The 24,417-nt window shown below is 42.2% G+C and overlaps 1 protein-coding gene across 1 annotated transcript; it reads right to left on the reverse strand.

Moving 5' to 3' along the window:
• Window positions 1–1,805: 1,805 nt before the first annotated feature.
• LITAFD (LITAF domain containing) lies at window positions 1,806–14,497 on the reverse strand. The gene is made up of 5 exons (XM_052773282.1): window positions 14,305–14,497; window positions 6,038–6,156; window positions 3,774–3,839; window positions 2,463–2,622; window positions 1,806–1,992 (listed from the first exon to the last, which is right to left on the reverse strand). The coding sequence occupies exons 2-5, from the start codon at window positions 6,141–6,143 to the stop codon at window positions 1,884–1,886; spliced, it is 441 nt and encodes a 146-aa protein (XP_052629242.1). The 5' UTR covers window positions 6,144–6,156; window positions 14,305–14,497; the 3' UTR covers window positions 1,806–1,883.
• Window positions 14,498–24,417: the final 9,920 nt, after the last annotated feature.

A 24,417-nucleotide genomic window follows, 5' to 3' on the forward strand; every position in this document is an offset into this window, starting at 1 on the left:
TTGTAATCGCAATTAAAACGTGACTGTAACACAGGCGAGCCCCGGCTGCTGTAAGATGACCGGTCAGTGGGGAACGCCATTCCCGGAACCCGGTACAACCGCCCGCTCCGGCCGCCCCGACCCGCCACCTCCCTCCCCTCCGCGGAGCCGCGGCCGCGCTTGCAGCGGTGCTCTCCCGCGCCGGCACGTGCCCGCCGCCGCCGCCAGGCCCTGCGCGGGCGGGGCGGGGCGGGGCGGGGCGGGAGCGCGCCCTGCGCCCCGCCAGGGGGCGGGAAGGGAAGGGCGGCGCGCGCCCCCCCCCCCCCGTCCCTCAGCCGCCCGGCCGCGCCCCGCGCCGCCCTGAGGGGAAGGTGCCGCGGCCGGGAGGGGCTTGGTCCGTTTCGCAGCGGGAAGTCGCGATCGGCCGTGATTTTGTCTAAAAACTGCAGGAAAGTGTCCTGGGGCGTGGCGTGGCGCTTCAGAAGATGAACTAGTAAGGGCTCTGGGCCGCCTGCCGCTCCCCGCGGTCGGACCTTTCCTCTCCGGGTCCCTTCCTAGAGCAGCTCGGGCCGGACCCGGCAGCGCGGGCGGTCCCCAGCCGGCTGCGGCCTGCGGCAGCGCCGGCTCTGGCCGTGCAACCGGGAGAGCCTGTCCGGTTCTCCGGCGTCTTCCCGTAGTGCCCGGTGAGGAAGGTCCTTGTGCGGCAGCAGCCGCGGGGTACGGGGAACCGGCAAACCTCTCCTACGGCAAATAGGCCTGGCCTTGGGAGGATCTCCAGGAGTCCGGAGTCGCTATTGGTAAATAGCTGTTCAGGGGCGCGCTCTTCTTTTCGTGGCTTAATTTGACCAAATACCTAAAACACAGAGCTAGAGCAAACTTAATGCCAGGCTAAGTGGGAAGTTTTTAAAGTTCTTTTAACTACCTGGTATCTACAGAAGCTTCAGAGCGTGGGCAGGGTCCCTCAGTCATAACGAAATGCAACGGTAGGGGAGCAGCCCGAGTGCTGCGTGTCATGCATCCCGGTTGCCTACGGTAATTATGGTACTAACCTGAAAACATGTGTGATCTTAAAACATTGAAATACAGCGTTTTCTTCCCTTTAACGTTCCAGCCAGCAAAACCAGCAGCAGTCGCTGCTGCTGTCAGTGTTGAGCAGGGTCTGCGCACCTTCTGGGGAGATAATTACGGAGATTTGATTTTACAAGATAAGTGATTTTGGATGAGAACTGTGAAAGTTCTCTGTAAAGCGTAAAGCCTAGTAGGTCCTTGTCTGGGAGATGACGCACTGTAGTGGGAAGGAAACGGTGCAGACAGGAGATGTTTTGCTAGTATTGTTAACGGTAACAGGTTTATTTTCTTACCTCATATATAACACAGTAAAGATAGTCTCATAACTTAGCGTTTCGTATAAATAATCAGCTACACTGTACCGCCCACAGCCCTGCAGGGGCGGGTCCCATAGGAAGAAGAACAGAGAGAAGTGAAATCCCAACCAGTCAGTTCCAGTGCACAGAAGGTAAGTGCTTCTCTAAAATGTCCATGTCCAAACCTCTCAGTTACTGGTGGGTTGAAAATTCCAGAAGAGTCTGTGTCCCAGCTGGGTTGGAGATTTGAGAGGAGTAGTAGTAGCACTGAAGTACTCACTAGCTGGCCACTTCACAGCTCAGAATGATGATTCAAATAGAGCATAAATTCAAGTGACACTGTAAATTAGTCTTCAAGGCTTTTTGTATTAAAGTCAGTCCAACCATGTGATGGTAAACTCCAGATGGATTCACCAGCAAGGGAGCTGCAGAACCTAAGCCTACTCATATATGTTTCTTAGCAGCAGTAGTTTTATGTGTAGAATCTTAAGCTATTAGGAAACAGAGATTTGACATCATCTGGTTGCATAAACTTTGTCTCTATAGTCTTTTGTATCTATAAATATGAAATTGGCAGCATGGGCAGTAATGGTCTGCGTCCTTGAAGATCTTCACGAAGAAAGGTACGAAGCAGCATCCAAAACAGCACCTATAGCCAGAGATGGACACACGTGGAATGGTTTACTGATTTTTCTTTCTGCTGGCTACATCTGTGCTTTTTCTCTGCCTTATTCTGTCTGCCTTTTCACTGCATCAATCCACTTCTTTCCCAAGTCTCTTAATGTTTAAAGTATCTTCCAAAAAATTAATCGTCTTCACTGCTAACATCTTAGGTATTAGTCTGATTCTGAGCCCGATTCTGAATTACAGGAGGGAATTGGACAATCTTGTACTAATTTTTGTTTGTCTTATGAAAAGTAATAACATACTTGGTTAAATTTAGCAAGTTTGCATCTCCTGTAGCCATGATGACTGCATCTAGAATGGACAGAATGACTTCTTATCAAGCAAAGAAGGCCAAACTGTCTATATAAGCACTAGCTAGAACTTTTTATTTTTTAATGATTCTTTTTTAACCTTCTGCTATGAAGAATCTTCAAAGTATACATGAAAGCTTACCCAACCATACACAAGCTGGTGCACAGAAGGTAAGACAGTCTGCCCAGTCTGTAGGTGACCTGTGTGGTGATGTGCTGGCGGCAGGAAGGGCATATTGTGGATGTTGGTTTGCTTGAGAAGATTCCTGCTACGATGATTGGAGGCTGAGACACTAAGTAAACTGAGTTCAAGAAGAAATGAGAAGCAGCAAAATTAGAAGCACAGGAAATATTTTACAAGTTGTAAAGTCCTAATTGGAGAATGTGGGTTCTTAACGTGGCTGATGTAGAGGCACCTATGTTACTATTATTGATTTCAAGTATATTCATAAGAACCACTGTACTGCTTGTGCTGTGTATCCCAATATGTTGCTTCTACCAGCAGCCAGTATTTACTCGGATAAGCACGTATACAGGGAATTGCCTATGGGATAATCCCCCATAGTCAGGCAGCCTCCACCACCCACTAGCAGATGTACTCTGACATTGAGAATTTATCTTCTGATATTTAAAATAATATGAAAATGCATGTTCTTGCTGAAGAAGATATTTGAAGGATATAGAGGAGCTTTCTGGATCAACTTTTCAGTAGTTACAAGAAATTAATCAAAATAGTCATTCTAACATACAAATGTCATCAGTCAGATGCTGGTGCTGTCCCCAGTTAGTAAGTCTGTAGCTTCCCTCGTGTTTTTTCAGTCTGGACCTGACTCTGTCATACTGCTTGAGGGGCACGCCCCTCGTAGGTACATGAAGGGTATTTTTTCAGAAGTGTTTTCAGTGAAAAATACAATTTTAAGCACCCTAGAATAGGTTTAGGGTACATTCACACTGTAGCCTGAAGCAAAACTTCAGGAGTGGGAAGGTATTGTCTGTTAGATAGGTAGGATATAGCATATCTGAGTTTAATTGCCTGCTGGTCTTAGGGATTTTTAAAAATGTGTGTCTCTGCTCCTGTAAGAGATGTTATCTGTCTGTTCTTTGAAGCCTTTCCTCAGTGTCTCCTTTGAGCTCTGTGCTTCCATAAAGGTGACTAGAACAGGAGCAATGAAATAAACTGGACTTAAAATGATTTGTTCTGAAAGTCCTAGCTCCTAGTTGGTTTTAAAAAAAAATGGGTGCTTCTGTAAATCGGCTAATGCTGTAAAAACAAGTCTGAGTCTCTCATCTTTGTTTATCTTCCAACATTTCTAGGGAAATTTTCCAGCATCTTAGATTGCGATTGGGTGACAAAACTCTGTCTTCTCTGTTGATTTTAAAACTAAAAACATTTCACTTTTGTTAGCATGTGGAACCACAAACATTGTCAGAAACACAGTCCCCTGGCACTTACCTGGTTGCTCAAGGGTGGCTGTTTCTCGACAGGAGTAAGGTGGGGGAGAAGGATACTCATAACCCCCTATGCAAAGAAAACAGGGCAAAACATAAAAATGCGTACAGCTTATGCCTCCTGGAAGCCCTGTTTGGAGTCTGACAAGAAGCTGCCATGGGGAGGTGCCTTGCAGGGGAGGCCTGACATGGCTCAGTGAAGTAAAGGACAGGTGAAAAATGCTACTGAATTGATTGCTGCATTTTTAAAGCCAAAAGAGCCCACAGTGACTAGCTAGTCTCATTTTCTATATAACATAAACCGAGAAACCAAATAGTTTTTTCAACACAAAGGCAGTAACTGCAACTATTCCAGCATAGCATTGGAATAATACTTGGTCTTAATTTAAAGACTTCATTGATAAAGAATCCACAGTACCTCTAACTAGTGATTACTACCCTTACTATTAGTATTTAGAGCCTTTTTTCTAGTTTGAATTTTATCTGTCCTCAGCTTCCAGCCAGGTAATTTCATCATCGCCTTTGTTCTAGAAAAAAGTTAAAGATCTTTTCCCTTTTGTTGTGGAGAAGGGAAGCTGGTGACTAAGACACCTCATGCTTTTTTAGTTCTTTTACTAATCTTACAAATTAAGAATGTAATCAGCCTACCTGAGCGTGAAATAAATGAATGTATAAAAAAATACATTCATGAATACATTCAAAATAAATTCATGTATAAAACTTTACAGCCAGCTAGCATGGATGTGGTATCAAACTACGAGACTGGTCTGCAGCAGGAGGACAGTCCCTACGAGAAGTCAAGCCCACACAGTGTCAGAGAAGCCCTCACCCCAAGCAGAGCAGCCCTGACATGGGAGTCCAGCTTGCACCGTTGAGCCTTTCAGAAACAATGTGAGTCCAACCAGGGAATAAGCCCACAGGGATACAGAATGGGATACAAAACCGGAATATTCCAGAGTGAGACAAAATACAATAGCAAAGTTGAAAAAATGTTAGCAATGTTTCCTAGAATGGCTTGCCAGAAGTGGTAGAGATTTGCAATGGCATTTGGGTTTAATGGTGGTGATGGGGTGTTTAGGTTTTGGGTTTGATTTTTTTGGGGAGAGGGGGTGTTATTAGTGGAAAACCAAATTTGTAAAAAATTAAAATGTAATGAATTTCCTTCTGATCTAGAAGAGGAATGTGCTTAGTATGCGTGAGTTATCACTCGATGTGTTTTTGTGAAGGACCCGCTTCCTGCAGAAGGACAAGACACTGCAACTCGGTGTTAGATGTGTTGAGTGTCTATCCCTTGGTTGAGTAGCTCACAAGTGAGACTTTTTCTCCCCAACCTCTTGCAAGCTCTTCTGAGTTTAGAAAGAGGCCAGAGAGAGCTTTGAAGACAAAAATATTTAGAGATAGCTGATCAGAGTAAAATGCTCTAAAAATGAGTCAGGTTCAGAGGCCCAGTACTGACACATCGAGCCTTATTGGTCACCTTCTGACCTCCCAGTCTGATTTTTTGCTCCAGTCCTGTCTGTTGAATGGCAATTTCCTCAATAGCAGGAAGGTAACAAAGGTAAAATCACTGATACCTCGGTTTGTCGTGGGCTTGAACAGGCAGAAGACAAAGGAGTGTTGTGAGATACTTGTGTAGGTGTGAGAGCAATGCCTAGTTTCAGAGGGAAAAGCCAACCCAGCAGAGCAGCAGCTGTTGGTGCCTGCTTCCAGTCATTGAGCTGAATTGTCAGCACTTCAGTCATGATGTTTCCCCATGAGACTGCAATGGGGAAGGGTCTTTTGTCCCTATAGAACCTGGGTGCAGAAATGATTCATCTAGGGAGGGCAGCTCTGGACAGCAGGAGCATTTGGGATAAGGCCAGCCCTCTGGAAAACTAGATTACAATTTAAGCAAGACATAGCCCGTCCATGTACAAAGTTTGCTGGCTGAACGTTTTCTTGTTAGGAATATGAAATTATAGTAGAGATACAACTGCAATTCCTTTTCCAATAAAGCATGTGTTGTTTGAAAAATTATTAACTAAACCAACAAAAATATTTTTTGTCATTTTAAGTGATGTTTCTGTTAGGAGATCCTATCAGCTTGCCTGTCCCAACCCTGGGTTTTATAAGCCCTGGCACAGGCGCTTTCTAAACCCATCAGGTCCTGGCAAAGCTGCGCCCCTTATGAGCTGGCTCAATTACACTCTGGAAACCACCTATCAATGTTTGCCACACAACCACCAAGAGGGTGCTCTTTCTAAAACCCTCCTGGTGAAGCCTGCTTACCTTCTTGGCTGCAGTACCCTGGTGCAGAGGGTTCTTGCACGTAGGGTTCATGGTGCGGTTCGTACATAATCATAGGAATTTCTACATGTGCCTTCTCACTAGGCATCTCTGCAGTTCACCTGCCAAAAGTAGTACAAAATAAAATCTGCTGTAAGTGACTTTCAGTGCCCTGTATTTGTCAATGCCTGATTCTGTAATTCCTAGTTCTTACACTCAGATTTCACTTAAAGGAAAATTAGCAGTTCTCATATTCTGGCTTTTTTTATAGTCTGAAGTGCAGTCAGTTCCTGTTACACTTTGTGATGAGGAAGATAGGAAGGAGGAACAGAAAATACCATCTTTACATATTTCTTTGTGCTGGAAAGCTAGAAATGTTCCCCCAGAAAACACACTATTCAAAGTGTGTAAACTCGTGACTGAGAGTGTCACCTTTGCAGAAAAGTTAACCTAATTTTTTTCTATGGATTGTCAAAATAATCAAGGAGGGCAAGAGCACACTTTGGAGCACCTGTGAAAAACCTTCATGTGTCATTAAGTCAGAGCCTGCAACAGTGCAACCAGTGGCAATTCAGATCTGTCTTTCGTCGGGTTGTTGTGCAACCTTACCATCATCATTACTGTGACCGGTTTTGTACTGTGAAACTATTGTCTCATCACTAGTGTGACAGGCTTTTGTTGGACAAGATCATTATTATTAAATATGACTGCGCTGCCTAAGGCTCTGAACAAGATCAGACCACAAAATACGCGTGTTTTGCAGGTGTTAGCAGGAACTGGTCCTTGCAGTAATGGAGAGTGGGAGGAAGAGGACACAGCTGGAGATGTGTGTTTGTATTACTGTAAATGGAATGGTGTTAATTATTCCTAGCTGTCTCTTGAACCAGTATTAACTGGTTGATTTCCTACTAATGTTAACTGTAGGAGTCTTTTGCAGAAGTAAGTTACAGCCTTTTGCGCAGGTCAGCAAGGAAGGGCAGTTTTGGGGAGAAAAAGGAGCAAAGATGTTTGTGGGAAGCTGCTGCATGAGTCTGATGCAGGTTTACTGGCTGCTCATGTAACTCCACATAGCTCCTTGCAGTCCAGCTAAATGTCCTGTGTTGCTGTGCAGACGCTTCCCTGGTTTGCATAAGGACTGTGCCCGTCTCATCTGCTCACTGGTGATGCAAAAGTGAGGGGTTTTATTGTTAAGAGACACTTGGATAAGCTAATAGAGACTGAGAAATGTGACATTTGGCAAGTCGGCACAAGCTGCCTGAATATGTGAAGTCAAACTGGAGTAGGATAGAAATTGCTGAACAAGGCAAGATGGTCTCAACAGGTCTGTTTTCAAGGTGTGTTGGATGGCAGTATGTATGGGGGAGGCCAAAAAAGGGGGGATTAGTAGTGCTGAAATAAAGCATCAGTCCTTTTAGGGAGGAAGAAAAGGAGGAATTTGAAAATATCACTAGGGAAGAAGTGATGTAATTTTCACAAATCTGGATGAATGGGAAGTGATACAGAAAGTGGTAGCAGAATGAATAATAAAAGGAATAGGTAGGATGGTGTGGAGAAAAAATCAGAAATACATGTTAAGGCCAAAGATGCTGGAGAAAATTGCTAATATATGGATTGGAGAGGAGGGATGGGGAAAGGTGCATATCGGTATGCTTGTTATAAAGAAGCTAAAACAGGTGATTAGGAATGTCAGAGGTATTAATAGGCCATTGTTGAAACTTTGTGAAGATCCCACTGAGAAGAAAAAAGAAAAGCTGAGGATCAAGAGGACTTGGGTAAGATGAAGCTATGAGAGCCAAGGGAGAGTAATGATCTACAGCAAAGACAGCGTGTCAATAGTAACTGTGGGTTCAGGAGTGTGATGATAGACAATATTGCATTAGCCAGTGCTGACCAAGGGCTGTTTCCTTGGGACAAGGATAAGTGGGCAAAATTATAGGGAGTCTCTTCAAGTTTTTGGCTTATTACTATCTTGGTACTTAAACACCATACACTAAATACTGGGTGGTGTCAGTTGGGGTGATGTTTCTGCTGAATTCATCTCTCTCACTGTTAAATAGGAAAAAGAGGAAAGGGCTTTTGAATTTCATCCAGTGACTATAGGCCCAGGGAAAAGGCCTGTCATGAGGCTCAGAGTAGGATGGAATAATAGTGGTTGACATAGTGAGAGCGTTGCAAGTTAACAGCTGAATGCAAGCAAACACTGACTAATGCTTGCTCCACCCAGTGAGGTATTAGTATAATATCACCAGTTAAATGTATAGGACAAGAGATGGAGAAGTGAATCAGCAGCAGAGCCAGGAATAGTGTGGAAGTCCGACTGGATGCCAGGTTTGTGTTTGATCTCCTAGAGCTGTCAAGCAGAGAAGCTGTGGGCCATAGGCTGTTGATAAAGTTGGTGCCCTGAATTTGCTCGTTTTCAGTGTCTTGTTATACGCTTCTAATAGTGCTGCTAGTAGCTCTGTGTGTTCTGATGGAGGACCTGCCCCAGAGCAGATGAGCTGGGAGAATGGATGGGCAGCTGGGCCTCAGCTTCTGCACAAGCTTCTTCAGCCTACTTAGGAGAAAGTACCAGGGGGTTAGACACCTGCGCCTGAATGCTGCAAGTCCAGAAGTCCAGGAAAGGCATTCTCTAGGGTGTTTTTTGCAATGCAGTAGACCCTTTCATTTGGCATAAGTGGTTACTCTCAGTTCTTGGTTGCAACCATGCCTGTGATGCCTGAGAGCTATTTGGGGCTGTGACCCCCAAACCTGTAAGTGTTATTGCCATAGATTAGAGCTAGAGACTTTCCTCTCCTCTCTCAGATGCGATCATCTGCTGGAGAGGAAGGTATGGGAGAGAACAGACAGTGTTAGTAGCCCTACAGGAAAAAGTCGTAAGGAGAAATATCAGGCAGCAGTTCCTGAAGAATAGGAGAATGTCCTATAAACTCCCCTCCAGAAACCAGTAACATTTAGGAGGCCCACGCTTAATACCTCAGGAGGTGATGTAAGTTGTCTTCTTTGCAGTCACACTGAGCAGAGTTCTCTGCAAGGGCAGAGCAGACCCTTGTGCACTCCTGAAGTGGGGGCTTGGTTTATCTGAAGCACTCAAGATTGACTCAAGCAACTGCAAACTGCTTGATTTGCAGGCAGAAATGTATAGTCCTGGGGACACCGAAACAAGTCTGCGCCTTCCCTCCTCTGAAGTCTCAGTCTCTTCTACATATGGGTATAATCAGTTTGCACTGGAAAATAAAGTTCACTTTAAGTCCTGTGGAAATTAGTATTTAAAAAAAAAAAAAAGCTAATCGCACCCTGAGGCATACACACAAAGAGCCAATTCAGGGAAAGGAAGGTGGAAATGACAAAGCCTTTATATTCCAGGAAGGACATATCCTAGGGGAGAATGGGCAATGGCAGTTTCCATCATCTTCCTCTGGATTTTCTCCAGGCACTTGTGTTCTGGTGTGAAGAGCAGTCATCATGCAGCCAAGCAAAGCTGCTGAACTGGAAAATTCCATGGCAGGGCCCCGCTTTCTGGCTCTCACCCGCACCTCTGCACGTTCCCTCCTGAACATCCCTGACAGCTAAATAATCCCACAGATGAGAATAGTTCAACGTGTACCTGCAAAGAGGCACAGGCACTGTCATTTGTGCTTTGTAAAGGGGAAACTGAGACACGTGGAGGACAATCTTTTCAGGAGTCCTGACACAGTTGTCATTTGGTCTCCCATGTATGGTTCAAATAGTTGCAAAGAGAAGGGTGACTTTCCTCCTTTTGGGTGCTGCATGTTTGCAGTGATGGGCAGAGAGACAGTCCTGTCTATGCAAATCATTTTTCACCTTTCAGAAATACTTTTTCCAGGCTGATTTCAAGTTCATTGGAAATATGCTTTTCCCACAAACACTTCTTCAAAGGTGATGTTATGGTATTTGAAATGGAAGCATTCATGAGCCTGGAGAATCCTGTGGGATTTGTGTCTGTTTTGACCTACATATAGCTCAGCAGAACACAAACTGGGAGCTACTTGACAGTCATTTCAGAAATCTCATTACCTGAGTGCTGATGCATCTTTTTTTAGTCTTATGACCCTGTGCCAATGAAGTATTTACGATTTCATTTGAAAATTGAAGTTCACCGCAGTACTAATTCTTCTCCATTCAGATTCAAAAATTATAGTCTGAAAAGGAGAGGAGGCAGATGGGATTTGGCAGGGGCATGTGTATCAGAGTCCAGGTAACATTTCCCTTACCTTGGTATTCTGTTCTGTTGTGGTTCTTCCTAAGAAGTAGATTGAGCTAGTTAAAAAAATGATGTGGTACTTCTGTGAAATCTGATGAAGGTTTACAATTTTTTTTTTTTTTAATTTAACTGAGGCTTGTTTTAGCAAGAACATTAATTGTTGGTCTCATACTGCAGACTCCGATTGAAGTTTATAAGAAGTTTTCAAAAGTACTTGGCACTGGCCTATCTTTATTCCAGTTGAAGCAGTGGAGCTGCTCCCAGGACCCAGACATGGATGTAACAGCACAAAATACCTAGCAGTTCTGGGAGTGGAGAAGATGTAGGGACAGCTTGGATATGTGAGAGAGGGACTAAAGTTGTAAAGGGCTGTCTCTGTGCCCTATCTGTACTACAGCTGGCAATAAGGGCTGGATCAGTATCATGTCATTTGGCAGGAGGTTATCATATTTGGCTATCACATCACGTGCCAGGATGGCATCCAGAATCTTAGGCAGGAGGGGAAGCAGTGACTTTGTAAGAAAAGTGTTTAATCTCCATTCCAGCTCCAGCTGATGTCAGTGTGGGATTTGCCATTGACTTCAGCAAGAGTGGGTTCAGAGACAGAAAAAAGGGAACATGGAATTTGGGAGGAAACATTAAGTGATTAAGATATTTGAAGAAGATAAGGTAATGCATTCAGAAGTTTTGTATTTTGCAAGATTAATGTTAAAATGTTATAGTAAGTGATCTTCAGATTTCATGGACACATGGAGGTATAGCAGTTTTCACCAGTGATCTGTTGGCTTGTAGGATACTAGTCCAAAGGCTTTCAGTTTGCTGTAATGCATTCTTGTTCTCCTGCCATCACTAGTTTAATGTTTTCTTGGGCATTTAGCCCTTCCAGCTGTGTTTATGAGACAGTTTCAATTTCTGCTATTTTAAAGAGTGACCATAAAATGCCATTGCTGGTGTGCAATTGCATCTGTAGCTTGAACAATATCGAGTGCCTCTGTTTTACTTTATTGAAGCAGTTAATTCTAGTTTTCAGCTAGCAATGAAATACTGAATTCCTCAGTGGAGAGATCTTTTTTCCCATAAGCCCTGAGTTTGTCATTTATGGTAAGATTCACAATGTGCTGAGGCTTTTCAGATGTTCAGGAAGGAATAGTTCCAGCTCTATTACAGATAAACAAAGAGTTGGGGAGCAGCATTCAGGTATTTGTTTACTCTGATTCTTAAAATAGAAGCTAAAAGAGATGACTGCTGGCAGCAAATTAGAAGTTGGACATTAAAAAGTATTCAGGATGTCTGAAGTAGACAACCTTTTCAGTGACATGAAGGATGCTCTGCCAATTCCCTGTTCTTTACTCCTGAATTTCATTTTTAATCCTACAGTTGTTCTGGTTTTTAAGCCTGTATCAGGCTACCAGCTTCCCTTCCCAAATGGAGAGGATGTAGCTATGGGGGATTCAACTGAATGTGAACTGTATTTCTTGTTGCCAACTCTCCACCTGGTTCCCTTGGCTTGTCTGTTGACTGCGTTGACTCACTAGCCAATATGTAAGGTCACTGCTTGAAGTGGTCAGTGGAAGAAGTTGGTTGTTCATCTGTTGAAGTAATGAGGATGTTTTTGTCATTGAGCCAGGAAGCTGAGGAGAACCCAGAAAGTCACTGTGTAGATACCGCTTCTCCTCTCATGTGGAAAGGGAGATATTTATGTGTAATCCAAGTCCCCATGGCTTACATGGAAGTTTAGAGTAAAATGAGCGTAACCATTGTTCACAAAATCAGGAGGAAGCATATACTGAAGAGTAAAATGTTGGTGAAGTGAGCTCCACTGAGAAAGAAAGACCTCTTTGCTTTTTCCATTTTGGAAAAAACCTTTTCTCCTTCATGGTATTGGAAATGGTGACACAGATGAAAAGAGATTTGGAAGGTTTGGGCGTTTTGTTTTGTTTTATTTTGTTTTAAAAGTGCAACCCAGTGTTCGTTTGCTGTGATGTGTGCCCGGAGGGCTGGTCGCCTGGTTACTGGGCTTGTGCAGGCAGCTGCAGCACTTGTGCATGCAGATCAACACCCTGGCTCTGCCTATGTGGACTCACAAGGCTGCTGGATAGGCAGGGTCTCACTGGATTTTCCAGTCCTGTCCCAGGTCAGATGTTCATGTTAGGTTATTCCTTAATGAAGGGAGCTCCAGTCTATAATTTAGTACATTTACTGCTCCTGTTGCTCTCACCTCTAAAGCTGTTCAAAATACTGTAAACTTTCACAAACCTTCTAGCCTAAAATTATTGATGGTAGTTTATTCCTGTTTGTTATTGTGGCAACATCATGCTTTTATAGAAAAACCTTTTTCTCTTGAGACAGCCCAGAGAACATTTCTGTCTCTCTGCAGCCTTTCCTTCATAGGGCTAAGCAAGCTTTTGAGTCCTTCTTGTTTCTGTACAGTGAATTCATCCTTCTTGGCCATGAGTGGCTGATGAGCTCTGTCCTCAGCCTATATAATGGTATGGATGTCATCTTGTATTTAATGGAAATGCTGTCTTTAGAATAATCCAGTAGCACTTTTCCACAGCCACATCGTGCTAATGGTTTGTATTTATGCTGTCATTAACCAGCAGTAGGTCTTTCTCCTCCAGTGTCATTTTGTACTAATGAACTCCCAGCTTGTAGCTGAAATTCCTGATGTAATTTTCTAAATGCACTGCTTTGTAGCATTATAATACATATGAATTCTGTCACAGCAGTTCTCTGTTTTCTCATTCTGTGTAATAGATTTTCTGCTTCCATAATTTGTTTCTTCATTCATACATTTTATTAGCCACTCCTATATTTCTGTCAAGATTATTAATTAAAATACTGAATAAGATCCATCACTGGTTTCTGTGTTAACCTTTGATGCAAACCAGATGTATCTCTCAAATCTTGTTCCTTAATTTACTGTTCAAGGTATAATCCCTTGCTTCCTTCAGATGACCAACTTCACTCACATTTCAAGGGCCCTTATTCTGAAGGATGAGCACAACTGGGCCCTGGGATTGCATTAGAACTTGTCCTTCCCTAATTACCATTCTAAAAATAGAGTACTAACCACTAAAAGGAAGTATTGTCCAGTGGTTTGTGCATTAACCTGGACTGGGGGTGGAAAAAAAGATGGGCTCAGTTCCTGTTCTGCAACAGGGACGATGAGCAAATTAATTAGTCTTGGTTTTGCTTAGCTCTGTTGTATACGGAAACACTATTGGGGAGACACTGCAACCATTCTGCAGTGACATGGTCCACATTTGGCCATGGCTCGTCTTAAAACTTGAGCAAACAACAGAAGATAGGAAATACTGAGTTTAGATTCAGCCTTTGTCCTCTATTGACACAATTCTGTCTTTCACGTTCCCTTCTGGCTGTTGGAATTGAGGGCAGCCTTACACAGTTGTTTCCAGCACTTCATCATTGCCTTAAAGTTTAACGTTTGCCGTCTTTTAATTTAATTCTTCTATGGATTAACATTCCCTTACTGACAGCATTGAATCATGGGTAGCCAGCATTTCTTTTATACCTATGTAAAAATAATGTCCGTAACTTGTCCTTCAATTGAAAACTGATAGAACAGCTCAAGTAATGTGTCACATAGCATCTGGACCTGGTTTAGCAACTCTTACAAAGTTATTATGAATAAACATTCATTTGAAGAAAGCAGGTGTGTGCCCTGCTTTTATGTGTGAGCTAAGCCCTTTCCTCTGGTGCATTAGTTTGACTTTCCATTCTTATTACTGTTCTCATCTTCACCTTATCAGAAAGCTCGTTTTCCTCTTTTCCATCTCTGATCTGTTCTAGATGAAAGTTAAAATATCCTGAGAAAAATCTTTGCCTCCAGATTTTAGGAACATGAGAGAGAGTTTGCAGATTTTGAAAGCTCGACAATTTAATCATAGAGTTAACATTTACAACAGTGAGCCAGAGCTGTCATGCTCCTTGAGCTCACTGTCTTTTTTAGTCCTTGCCACCTCCCTTTCTTTACTTCCTAAGGAGTAAACATAGTATTGATCCCAAGTAATTTGAAAGCTCTTACCTTTAGGTAGCTCTGGCAAATATGGGGAGCAAAACCACTTCAAAAGTTGATCACTTCATCCATGTCTTTGCAATGCGGCTGTGTCTAGGAAATAAAGCAGCACACATGATCAGTGACATGACCTGCCGTCATGCCTCAGTAGCGTATCCAGTTGAAGATGTGAACGAGTTGGGTTGGTAGACAGTGTATAATTACCTCAGTTCGCCAGCCGTCCCAGCCTACCGCTCACACCTGCTCTGCAGCAAAAGGAATGTTGTGTGACAGGCTTACACCGGAGTTTTTTCATGGATAGTTTTCTAATATCCCAGAAATTTTACTTCATGCTAACCTGAAAGCTAGATGAAGACAATTAGAAGAAGCATGGGAATAACGTGAGGATAATGGAGAGAAAAGCGTATATCTTAACCTATTGTGCTTCTATACAAACCATCACAGAGAATGATGAAAAAACTAGGTACAGTTGTGTATGGGGCTCTGATATTTTGCTATCAAAGTCAATGATCACTTCAGCTTCCTGACTGATTAAGCATTTGTGCTTAGATCAGGAAAGATACCTGCGCAGGTTGGTAACCATTGACATTATAGCTGGGATATCCTTGGTAACTAGGTTTGTAGCTGAACTGGACTTTTATTTAAATAGATGCTTTGTCTCTGTGGTGGGTTGACCTTGGCCAGCTGCCAGACACCCACCCAGACATTCTCACTCTCCTCCTCAGCAGTACAGGGGATGAAAATAAGATGGAAGTGTTCTTTGGTTGAGGTAGAGACAGGGAGATCACTTACCAATTACTATCACGGGCAAAACAGACTCGACTTGGGGAAAATTAATTTATTACCAATTAAAATATATTTGGATGGTGAGAAACAAAGACAAAACCTAAAACACTCCTCCAGATGCCACAGATTTGGCATCTCCAAGTATAATGGTGGCCACATGAACTTCTTAGTAAGGATCATTCTTGCTTCATCCAAACCCACTGCAAAACTGTTTTGTGCAAAGACTGTTCTCCGCAACAGGAGCCCATCCGCAGCGCTCCCGACAAGGAGAGAGCATGATGCATCAGGTTTGCCTGGGGGACCCACGTTGTGGTCCAAAACATGCTGTTCACTCGGCTCCTGGGCAAACAAAGTCTTACTCAAGAAAGGGCTGCAGCAGTGCAGGAAGCCCCTGACCTTGAGAGGTCAGAATTGCACAATAATTAGCAAAATATTAAGGTACGGCTGAGACAATGCCAGTGGGTAAAGGAAGAAGAGAGTGAACAGCTGAGTTTTCATACCCCTTTTGTCACCAAAACTTGGAAACTCTTTGAAACAGAGATTTTTGTTGTTAATGGATGGTGTTAATGGTGAAAGCACATCACCTGCCTCTCATCTGGACTTGAAGGACCAGGTACAGAGCACTTGCTTGGATTTGCCTCACTGGCAAGAATGGATGCTCAGCACTTTGTACACTACACACATGCTACGATTTACATTCAGCTACCATCACAGTAGTTGTGGACTCCCCTGACAAGAGCCATGTCTCCAGGCTAAACTAAAAATATGAAAAGATGGCTGACAGTAACTGAGGCTAATCCTATTTTTGCGTTTCAAATCTTTGCTCTTTCACAGGTTTCCGTGTGATATTGGGCAAGTTATTCACTCCTCTGCATTCTCTCCTTGTAAAGGGGATAATAGACTGATCATATTATTACACAACTTAATTTTAATAGAGATGTTAAAATGCTGCTTTATTGAAACAAATGCTTTGGGGAGATACGTTATTTTGACAACACTTTCTCAGGAAAGGTTTTATTTCTCAGGGTTCAGTGGTCATTTCTGATGGAAAAAGATGATTACTTCTGCATGTATGGCTAAATATGGTAAGGTATTGAGAATGTTTGATGAGGTTAAAAGTCAGGAGGTATAGCTATAACGTATAAATACAACAGGTAGTAAGAGGGTGTTGAAGAGACTGAAATATGGGATAAATAAAAGGAATGAGACTGTATTGGAGAGTGTGAGGAGGAAGGAGCAGCGGACAGGAGCTGCTATGGACCGACCACAACCCCCAGTTCCCCCTGCACCGCTCAGGGTAGGTAGAGGAGTCAGGAGTGAAGGAGTGAATCAGAGCCTGGGAGAGGGGGAGGAAAGGTGTTGTGTTAATGTTTGTCTTTTTGTTTCCCACTACCTGAAATTATTTATTTTAACTGGCAATAAAGTAAGTTAATTTTCCCCATGTTGTGTCTGTTTTGTCCATGATGGTAATTGGTAAGTGATCCCCCTGTCTTTATCTTGAGCCATGAGCTTTCTCATTCCTGTTACTCCTATTTTCTCTCCCTGTCGTGCAGCAAGCAAGTGGCTGGGTGGGCGGTTGGCTTTTAGCAAAGGTTAACCCACCACAAACTCTCACTCTATGTGTGTCTTTACTCATTCTGTTCCTTGCAGATGCAGTCATTAACAACTCATGGTTCCTGTGAGATACAAACATCATCATAAGTTTTTCAGTCAACAGTTGCCTCAAATTCTTCAACAACAAACCCATCTGTAAAAATCTGGCCCTCTGCTAGCACATTAGAGACGTTTGTAAGTTTTTCTTAGAAACATCTTATTCACGTTCATGACATGCTTTGCACTGGTGAAAATCAAGAATGAAGGAATGATGTTGATGAACAGAATAATAAAATGAATGAAAATGGAAAGGGTAGTGAGCCTTCTGAGACTGACATATTGTGAATGAACCCAGAACTCAGACAAAACCACAGAACATAAGAGGATATAGAGAACATATGGCAGAATACATCTCTGGGTATTTTTATCTGTGCTGGTGAATGTCCTGCTGGCGCTAGAGAAGCACATGATGTGCTCTTAACTTTTCAGGTGTTCCATACTAGAACTTACCTGTCAGTATAGACAGAGGCTGGATCAGGTTTAGTCACCACGTGTTCATACTGCAACATACCATTCTTCAAAGAGGTGTTTTAGGGTCTACTGAAAACATTCTGTATAGAAGAAAGAAAAGAGGGAAGTGTCAAAACAGTAACAATCTGTAGAACAAAATGGAGTCAAGGATAGTCCCTTTATATTTCTATTTTTTTTTTTATATATATATATATATATGAGCTAAATACCTGTTAAATGATGCTTGTGAGATGGTCCCCTGTGATCTGAACCTCAGCAATAGATTTGTGAGCATGTATGTGTCTATGGGGAAAAAAAGCCATGGATACCAAAAAGTGCATGTGTTTCTCTCTGTTTTCAAGTGTCCGCAGCATGTGAGACTGGGGAAGAGGAATGGCTGCCAAGATGTGTGCCATGGGGGCTGTCTGCGCAGGATTGCGTCTTTCGCCTTCCTGCTCCTGCCCAGCTCTGTGGGGAACCAGGTAGATACTTGGCACAGACTGGATTTTCTTTTGTTTATGGAAACATTTGATAAGGTAGGTTAAAGATAGATTTTAGGGTGGCTGTGGTTGCACATCAAATTAATATTTCTTTGTGGCAGGATATTGTGAGACTGTATATTTTTCTATAAATCTTTTTTTTTCTGAATGTATACTGGGTCTTCTGCAGGGCACACAGTTTAGACTCAGCCATAGGCCACAGTTCCCCTCTTCCATGTTGACATATAAAAATGTTAATTTAGTAATTACCTGTATTCTTAGTGTTTATGTTGTGAAGATGGTAATCACTATCCCTGAAATCTTGCACTCCTTGCTTTTCAGTGACTGTAACATTGCAGAGACATTACCATTAAGCAGGAAATGAATCTGTGGGAGAAAGGGCCTGTTTCTTTGGGGAGGCTCATCTCTTTTTTTTTCCTCTAAAGAGTAGAGGAAAAGAAGTGATGAAACTATGAGTGCATCCAAAAGTGCTCATGCACAAGAAATTCTTACTGTGGTGTAGGGTGGTTTAAGTACTTAAATATTTAGAACAGCTTTAGTATGCTTAACACACTGCCAAGTTGACGCTCGTGAAAGAACCTGAAGTTGTTTAAGCTCTTAGGGCTGTTTACAGGCGTACAGGAGGCAGGCACTCACTTGAGACCCAGCTCTGTTTCACCTGTTCCAAGTGGCACTGGGCATGCACACGTTCTCACATTCTCAGCGTTTATTATAGGTGAGATGAGAGGACGTAAAGATCCTCTTGTCTCCTGCCATACATGCTTTTTTCCCTGCTGTGGTCACTCACCAACCTCATCGTGATTCTTCAGCCTATGGGGGAAGTGAGTGATTTTAAACTTCTGCTTCCATGTGTATCACTGGCTTTCTTTTGCAATCTTAATTATGCTGTTTGCTTGAAGAGAAACAGTGTGATACTTAGCAAAGAGAAAGATTATATCAGTCCCCTTGAGTCATTATATCAGTCCCCTGAATATGATGTATGCTATCAGAGACAAACAAGGGTGTAATAATCGTTATAAATGAGTCGATCAAGAGCTGATTGCTTTTTCCTATTGTCACAAACGATAGCCTCTTGTTGCACGTAGGAGCTACATTGACAATTATTTGGGGGCTTCTCTCATATTTTTGCTTACAGTCTCTCGTATGATGGAACAATTGGATTCAAGATTTTTTTTTTTTTCTCCCCTGTATGTAGTTGATAGCCCTAGTTCTGCCTGTGGATGTTGTAACCATGGAGTTAAGATCAGAAGGATCATTGTGTATGATAAAGGCTGTAAAACCTAACCTGGGGATTCCTGCATAGCTGCTGGTGGAGCCAGAGCACTTCTGGATATCGAGCCCTACACAGGCCCATAAGTAAGGCAGTATCATGGGGAAGCTGCCCCAGTGAAATCTCTGGGAGGAGCCTGGCCCAGGACTGAGAGCATCCCGAGGACGCACACAGGACAGAGCACACAGCAACACAGCAAGCCCCTGCTAGGGCAGGGCAGGTCTCCTCCTTGGCCAGGCCTTGTTCACGCCATGTATGAGGGTAGAATGGAGCAAAGTGGAGTTTTCTGTATCTCTCCATTGACTTTAGGGGGAGCCTCAGCCAACTGGCTCACACTGTGCTCCTAACTTGTAGGTGGATGAAATTGTGAGATGTGTTCCTCCCTTTGCTCCCTTTTAAATAGTTCGTATGTTCTTTGAAGCACGATTGTCTTTTTCTTGCTGTTTTGTGTTCAGGGTCTAGCCCAGTTGACTGAAACCTTTTTAAAGCATGACAAAACCAAAGTTGAATTGAGGTCTTATTACAGATAACCCATATTGTGATATAGTTTCTCTGCTACTGGAAAACTAACAATGAATAAAGGTTCTTTCCTAATAAAGCTTGGAGAAAAATCTGAACCATCTTTCCAGTTATAAAAAGCAGAGACCTTGTGCACACAATTCCTCTTCTGCTTACACCAGCAGGTATTTGTTTGTAGTCAATGGTATCTGGAGCTGGAAGTGTTTTGTAATTCAAGAAATCCCAATGTCTGTGAATATCCCTGCTATTGTCTACCATAAATGTAGCGCAGGTAGAAAAAATTCCTCTCCCAATTAAAATGCCAGTTTAGTATAGCTGAGCAGACATCCTATTGACTGAGAACTTGCCTGTCCTGTTTGGTATCTGAATGCAACATATTTCTTAGAACACTGATTACACAAGAAGGATAAGAGTGACTCAAACATGAAACATCATTCTTTTCAGATAAGATCTAGAGATGAGTTACTTTAATATGCAAAGTAAATATTTGGGTGACACATGGCACATAGCTCAAAACAAAGCAGAAACCACTTATATGCAGTGGTTTCCAAATGAAAAATAATCTCCAATATGAAAAACTATACATAGGCTTTTTCTAGTAATTTGCCTATTGAAATAAGATGTAGAAAAGAGAACCAGCCACATGCCATGCAGGAATCTGAAAAATCATTGTACACTCTGCGACTAATCTGATTTGAAACCCCAGCCTGCTATAGCTGGATTGTGTGCCTACCCACAGTGGGGACCATTACTTAGTTTTGTTAGTAGCACAGAAGTAATGATTTTCCTTTTTTTTTTTTTTTTGTCCTTTTAATATAACAGTTCTAAAAGCTCTGAGCCTGGTGTCAGAAAGATGGTTGTAGCATTCACATAGTCTTACTTATTGACGATGTGAGGCAGAAAAAGCTTAACAGTTTAATTCAAAGTTAATCATTGAATCAAAGGAAAATTAGCAAACACTTGCCTTGGTTTGCAAGAAATACCTTTATGAAAAATGTTTTATTGTTTCCTTTTTTATTTTGGATGTTGAAAAATATCCACAATCCCTACTTAGTATTTGAAAATCATATTTTTGAAACACTACATGGAACAAGTCAGTGAGAACATTTTAACGTTGATGGAGAAGTTATTTAAAGTATGTTGTTAATTTTTGCTCTTTTTGACCAGCTTGGCTGTTAATGGTTTTCAAGGGGAAACTCTGTTCTGTTAGCTGAGAAGCCAAGTCTTCACATTCACAACAAATTCTACTTTCATGCTAATACATCCCTGCTACCAACAGTAATATTTGTACTTCCAACCTGGCACGACACAGTTTGGCTTGGACAAGGCAGGCAAGGCTCCAGGAAGTCAGCTGGGAGCTGCGAGATTACTACTGAGTCCTTCATGCCTTGAAGTAATGGACCACAGCATGAAACACTGCAACAGAGAAATCCTGCTATAAGAATGAAATTGCATCTACTGGTTATTATCACACCTTAACAACTGCTAGAGCCAGAACCACGAAGGAGTAGACTGGAAAAAATACAGAATTGAGAAATTTCATGCAGAGAGGACAAAGCCCATTCTGCTGGCATGACCATGGTACTGACACTGGTGATTATACAGTTGGGCTGTGTTTGGCATGTCCAAGGGTTGTGAAATTTTCTGCTTGAATTAATGGGCTTTCTGACTTTTCTAGACAATGGGAATCAACAGGATATCCATCTATGTGATGCATATGACAAAACCACCTTATAGATCATCATACTGGCCTCAGAAGGAAGAGGACTGGACCATTAGCCCTCAGGGTCATTTTGGAAAGTTTGTTATCCACAGCCAAGTAATTAACTTCAATGGTAAGGGCTGAGATGCTGGAAAGAGCTGATTGCTAGGGCTGGCTTGCAAGCCAGGGAGGTTTCTGATGTAAGAAAGACTATGTGGTCAGATGACAGAATTACTGTCTAATTACGAACTTTGATGCAGTCAGAAGAATAAGTATCTCAGATTTTCAGTTGTCCCTAGAATTCCACTTTGTTTTAATTATAAAAGTGGACAATGTGGAAAGGAGATTTAACGTAGTTTAAATAGGCCAAAAATATGTGTTCTTTTGCAAAGGCTGTGCTGACTTTGCACAGGCTTTGCAAAGACTAGTTGCGGGTGCAATCATAATATTTTAGAGGTTGCTTCCCCCCCAGCGGACCCTGCCATACACAAAAAGGTCAATGTGCACCGATCTGGTACCACAAAGGAAAAGGACTTGAAAAGCACAAAGACGCAGAATCCCATTGCCTGCTGCCTCTCATGAAGAGGGGCTTCAGGTCCCTGCGGCCAGGGGGAGTCCGAGGGTAAAGGAGGTGCTTGCAGGGTCCAGTGCCTGCCTGGAGGAGGCTCCAAGAGACTGTTGAGTCCCCTAATTAACTGGGACAGTAATTAACCTTAGTCCCAGTGTGGGGCGCTGCACTGACAAATGCATCCTTTTGTTAATTTTGAGCATGTGTGGATTTGGGGTTTTTTGGTGGTTTGGTTTTTTTGGTTTTTTTTTAGACCCGTGTTTCATAAGTTTAGTTTTAGGTAGTCCTGTGAGGAGCAGGGATTTGGATTCGATGATCCTTATGGGTCCCTTCCAACTTGAGATATTCTATGATTCTATAATACTAATGGTTTCAGCTTCTGGAAGCGAACAAAATGATTTGAAACTGATTTTTTTTTTTCTTTCCAAGAGAAGAATATAACTTTAAATCTTGAACTCCTGGATCTTCCTTCAATTTCTTCACTTGAAAGAAGTGGTATGTTAGAGCATCATATCTAAAAGAGAAAAGATGGAGAGAGCTCAGCACAGCTATTAATTGTGGTTGGTTTATGGCTGAACTACTAACATAATCAAAGATACAAATCCCGATCCATTAACTGGTGGAAATGCTAAGCATTCTTGAAATTCCTATGCTGAGGTTTTCTTGGAAGATTACTTCAACTGCTCCGTAAGTAGAGAATGACATTGTATAAGAGAACATATATTCCCTTTTTACAGTAGACGATTGCATCTTTTTTTAGCCTTTCACTTGATTGAGCTTCCGGAGCACTTAACAAAAATCTGCCAGAAAAGAGGTTCCACTTAGGGAGAACAGCATTCCCTGTACCTCTGTACTTGGCAGGAAGGACAAAACAGGTTTTCTCTGTGGCTGGTGTGTTGATGAAGATGACGTTGGTCAAAGAGTAATTTATGCAAGTTACCTGTGAAGTATGCAACTACAGTTATATGAGAATGTGACAATAATATGTAGAAAGCAAAGTCAAAAAGGTCAAAAATTAAAATGCAGATTAATGATACATTAATTAGTAGAATCGATATTGTATTAAAATGGAAAAGTCAGACTGAAATTGTACAGATACCAAAGCACTTGCAGTATAGGACATGGATTCAAAACCAACAAACCTCATACTGACTTTGATCTGGGCTCAGCTCACCCTGCAGCTGGGTTACTGGATGCTGCCACCTGCAGTCTGCATTGGTCCAGATCTCTGATTCAGTCACTGACAAAACAAATACAAATCTGTCAGATCTCTTTCTCACTTTTAGAAGCCTGAGGTTTAAATGTATTCATATTTGCTATCCTGATGTATCTGCTTCTAAGTGATTTTATAGAATAATTAGCAAAATTACGGAATTAAAAAAACAAACAAACAAACAAACAGAACTCCAAAAACCCCACAAAACCCCAGAGCCATCTACTTGGATCTTTTAGCACCCATTCCATCAAAAATATAAGAAAAAACAGTATTGCCTATTAATGGTCACTCACAAGTAGTCTTTAATCCAGTATCTCATCTTGCTATGTGTTACATGAAAACTACAGTTTAAAAGCTATGAATACTTTCCATCGCTGAGTTCAAGATAGGGCATTCAAAGATCTGTGTAGGGACAGGACGAGGGTTTTTTTCCTGTAGCTAAAGTTGGGCCAGAACCTACAGTCCTCCATTATCCTGTTCCTTATAATTTAGGTACATTTTAAGTTATTTTTGGACTTGCTCCTAGAGCCCTCTCACATCTGAATAACCCTATTGTTGAGCCTTGGGCAGCAGCTGAGGTATCAAGTCCTTACTAATTAACATGATCCCATCTACTTTATATGCACTGCTTTTCTTGATGGAAACAAAAGACACGATAGGTCATTGTAGAGGAAGTTAAGAGTCCTCTGCCTGAAACAATTCTCTGAAACTGTTGTCCAGCAATGTTCAAATGGTTATCAGTCTGTATCTGGAAATATGCCAAGAGGGACTTGCAGAGAGTTAAAGGTGTGCAAAAGTAGCACAGGAGATCAGAGAGGGAATTATCCTGAAATCATCTGTAAGTAGGATGGTTGTTAAGGTACTTACTGTACTGTAGAACTTGCTTAATGCTCTTCTGTCAGGCTGTGAAAACACATCCTTATGTTGGTGTATGTCCCTTCTGAATTTACAAGTCATTTGTGCTCAGTGTAGTAGTTTAAAGCAATTTTCTGCTATTTCGGGTTTCAGTCCTATTTAACTGCTGAAATTCTACTCCTTTTAATGCAGTCCTTATTCTGCAGGCACTGTGACATGAAAAAGCAGTCACATACCGTAGAGAGGTTGCTAGTTGTGATCACTATGGTCAAGTGAAAACTAGACTGATCCACTTTCTTTTTTGGCATGAAGAGACAAGTATTCTGCCTGTGCATACTGTACCATCATTGGTACCTAGCTGGCTGGGCTACCATGTCATTCATTTGGACAGTAAACTGTTCTGCCTTACTGAGAGAGCCTTTAAACATCCCTTTGTTTGGTGATAGTAAAAAATTTGAAAACTACAACCCAAAGACCAGAAATTACACACCCTTAAGAACTGACCAGGCTAGTTAGTCCAATAAGTGCAGGAACTGGGAGTTGTCCTGGCTGTCTGAGTGTGTGCATTTGTATAGAAACAAAAAGAGAAAAAATAAGCCAAAG

This window comes from Harpia harpyja, chromosome 21 (assembly GCF_026419915.1).
Source record: "Harpia harpyja isolate bHarHar1 chromosome 21, bHarHar1 primary haplotype, whole genome shotgun sequence".
NCBI classification, from domain to species: domain Eukaryota; kingdom Metazoa; phylum Chordata; class Aves; order Accipitriformes; family Accipitridae; genus Harpia; species Harpia harpyja.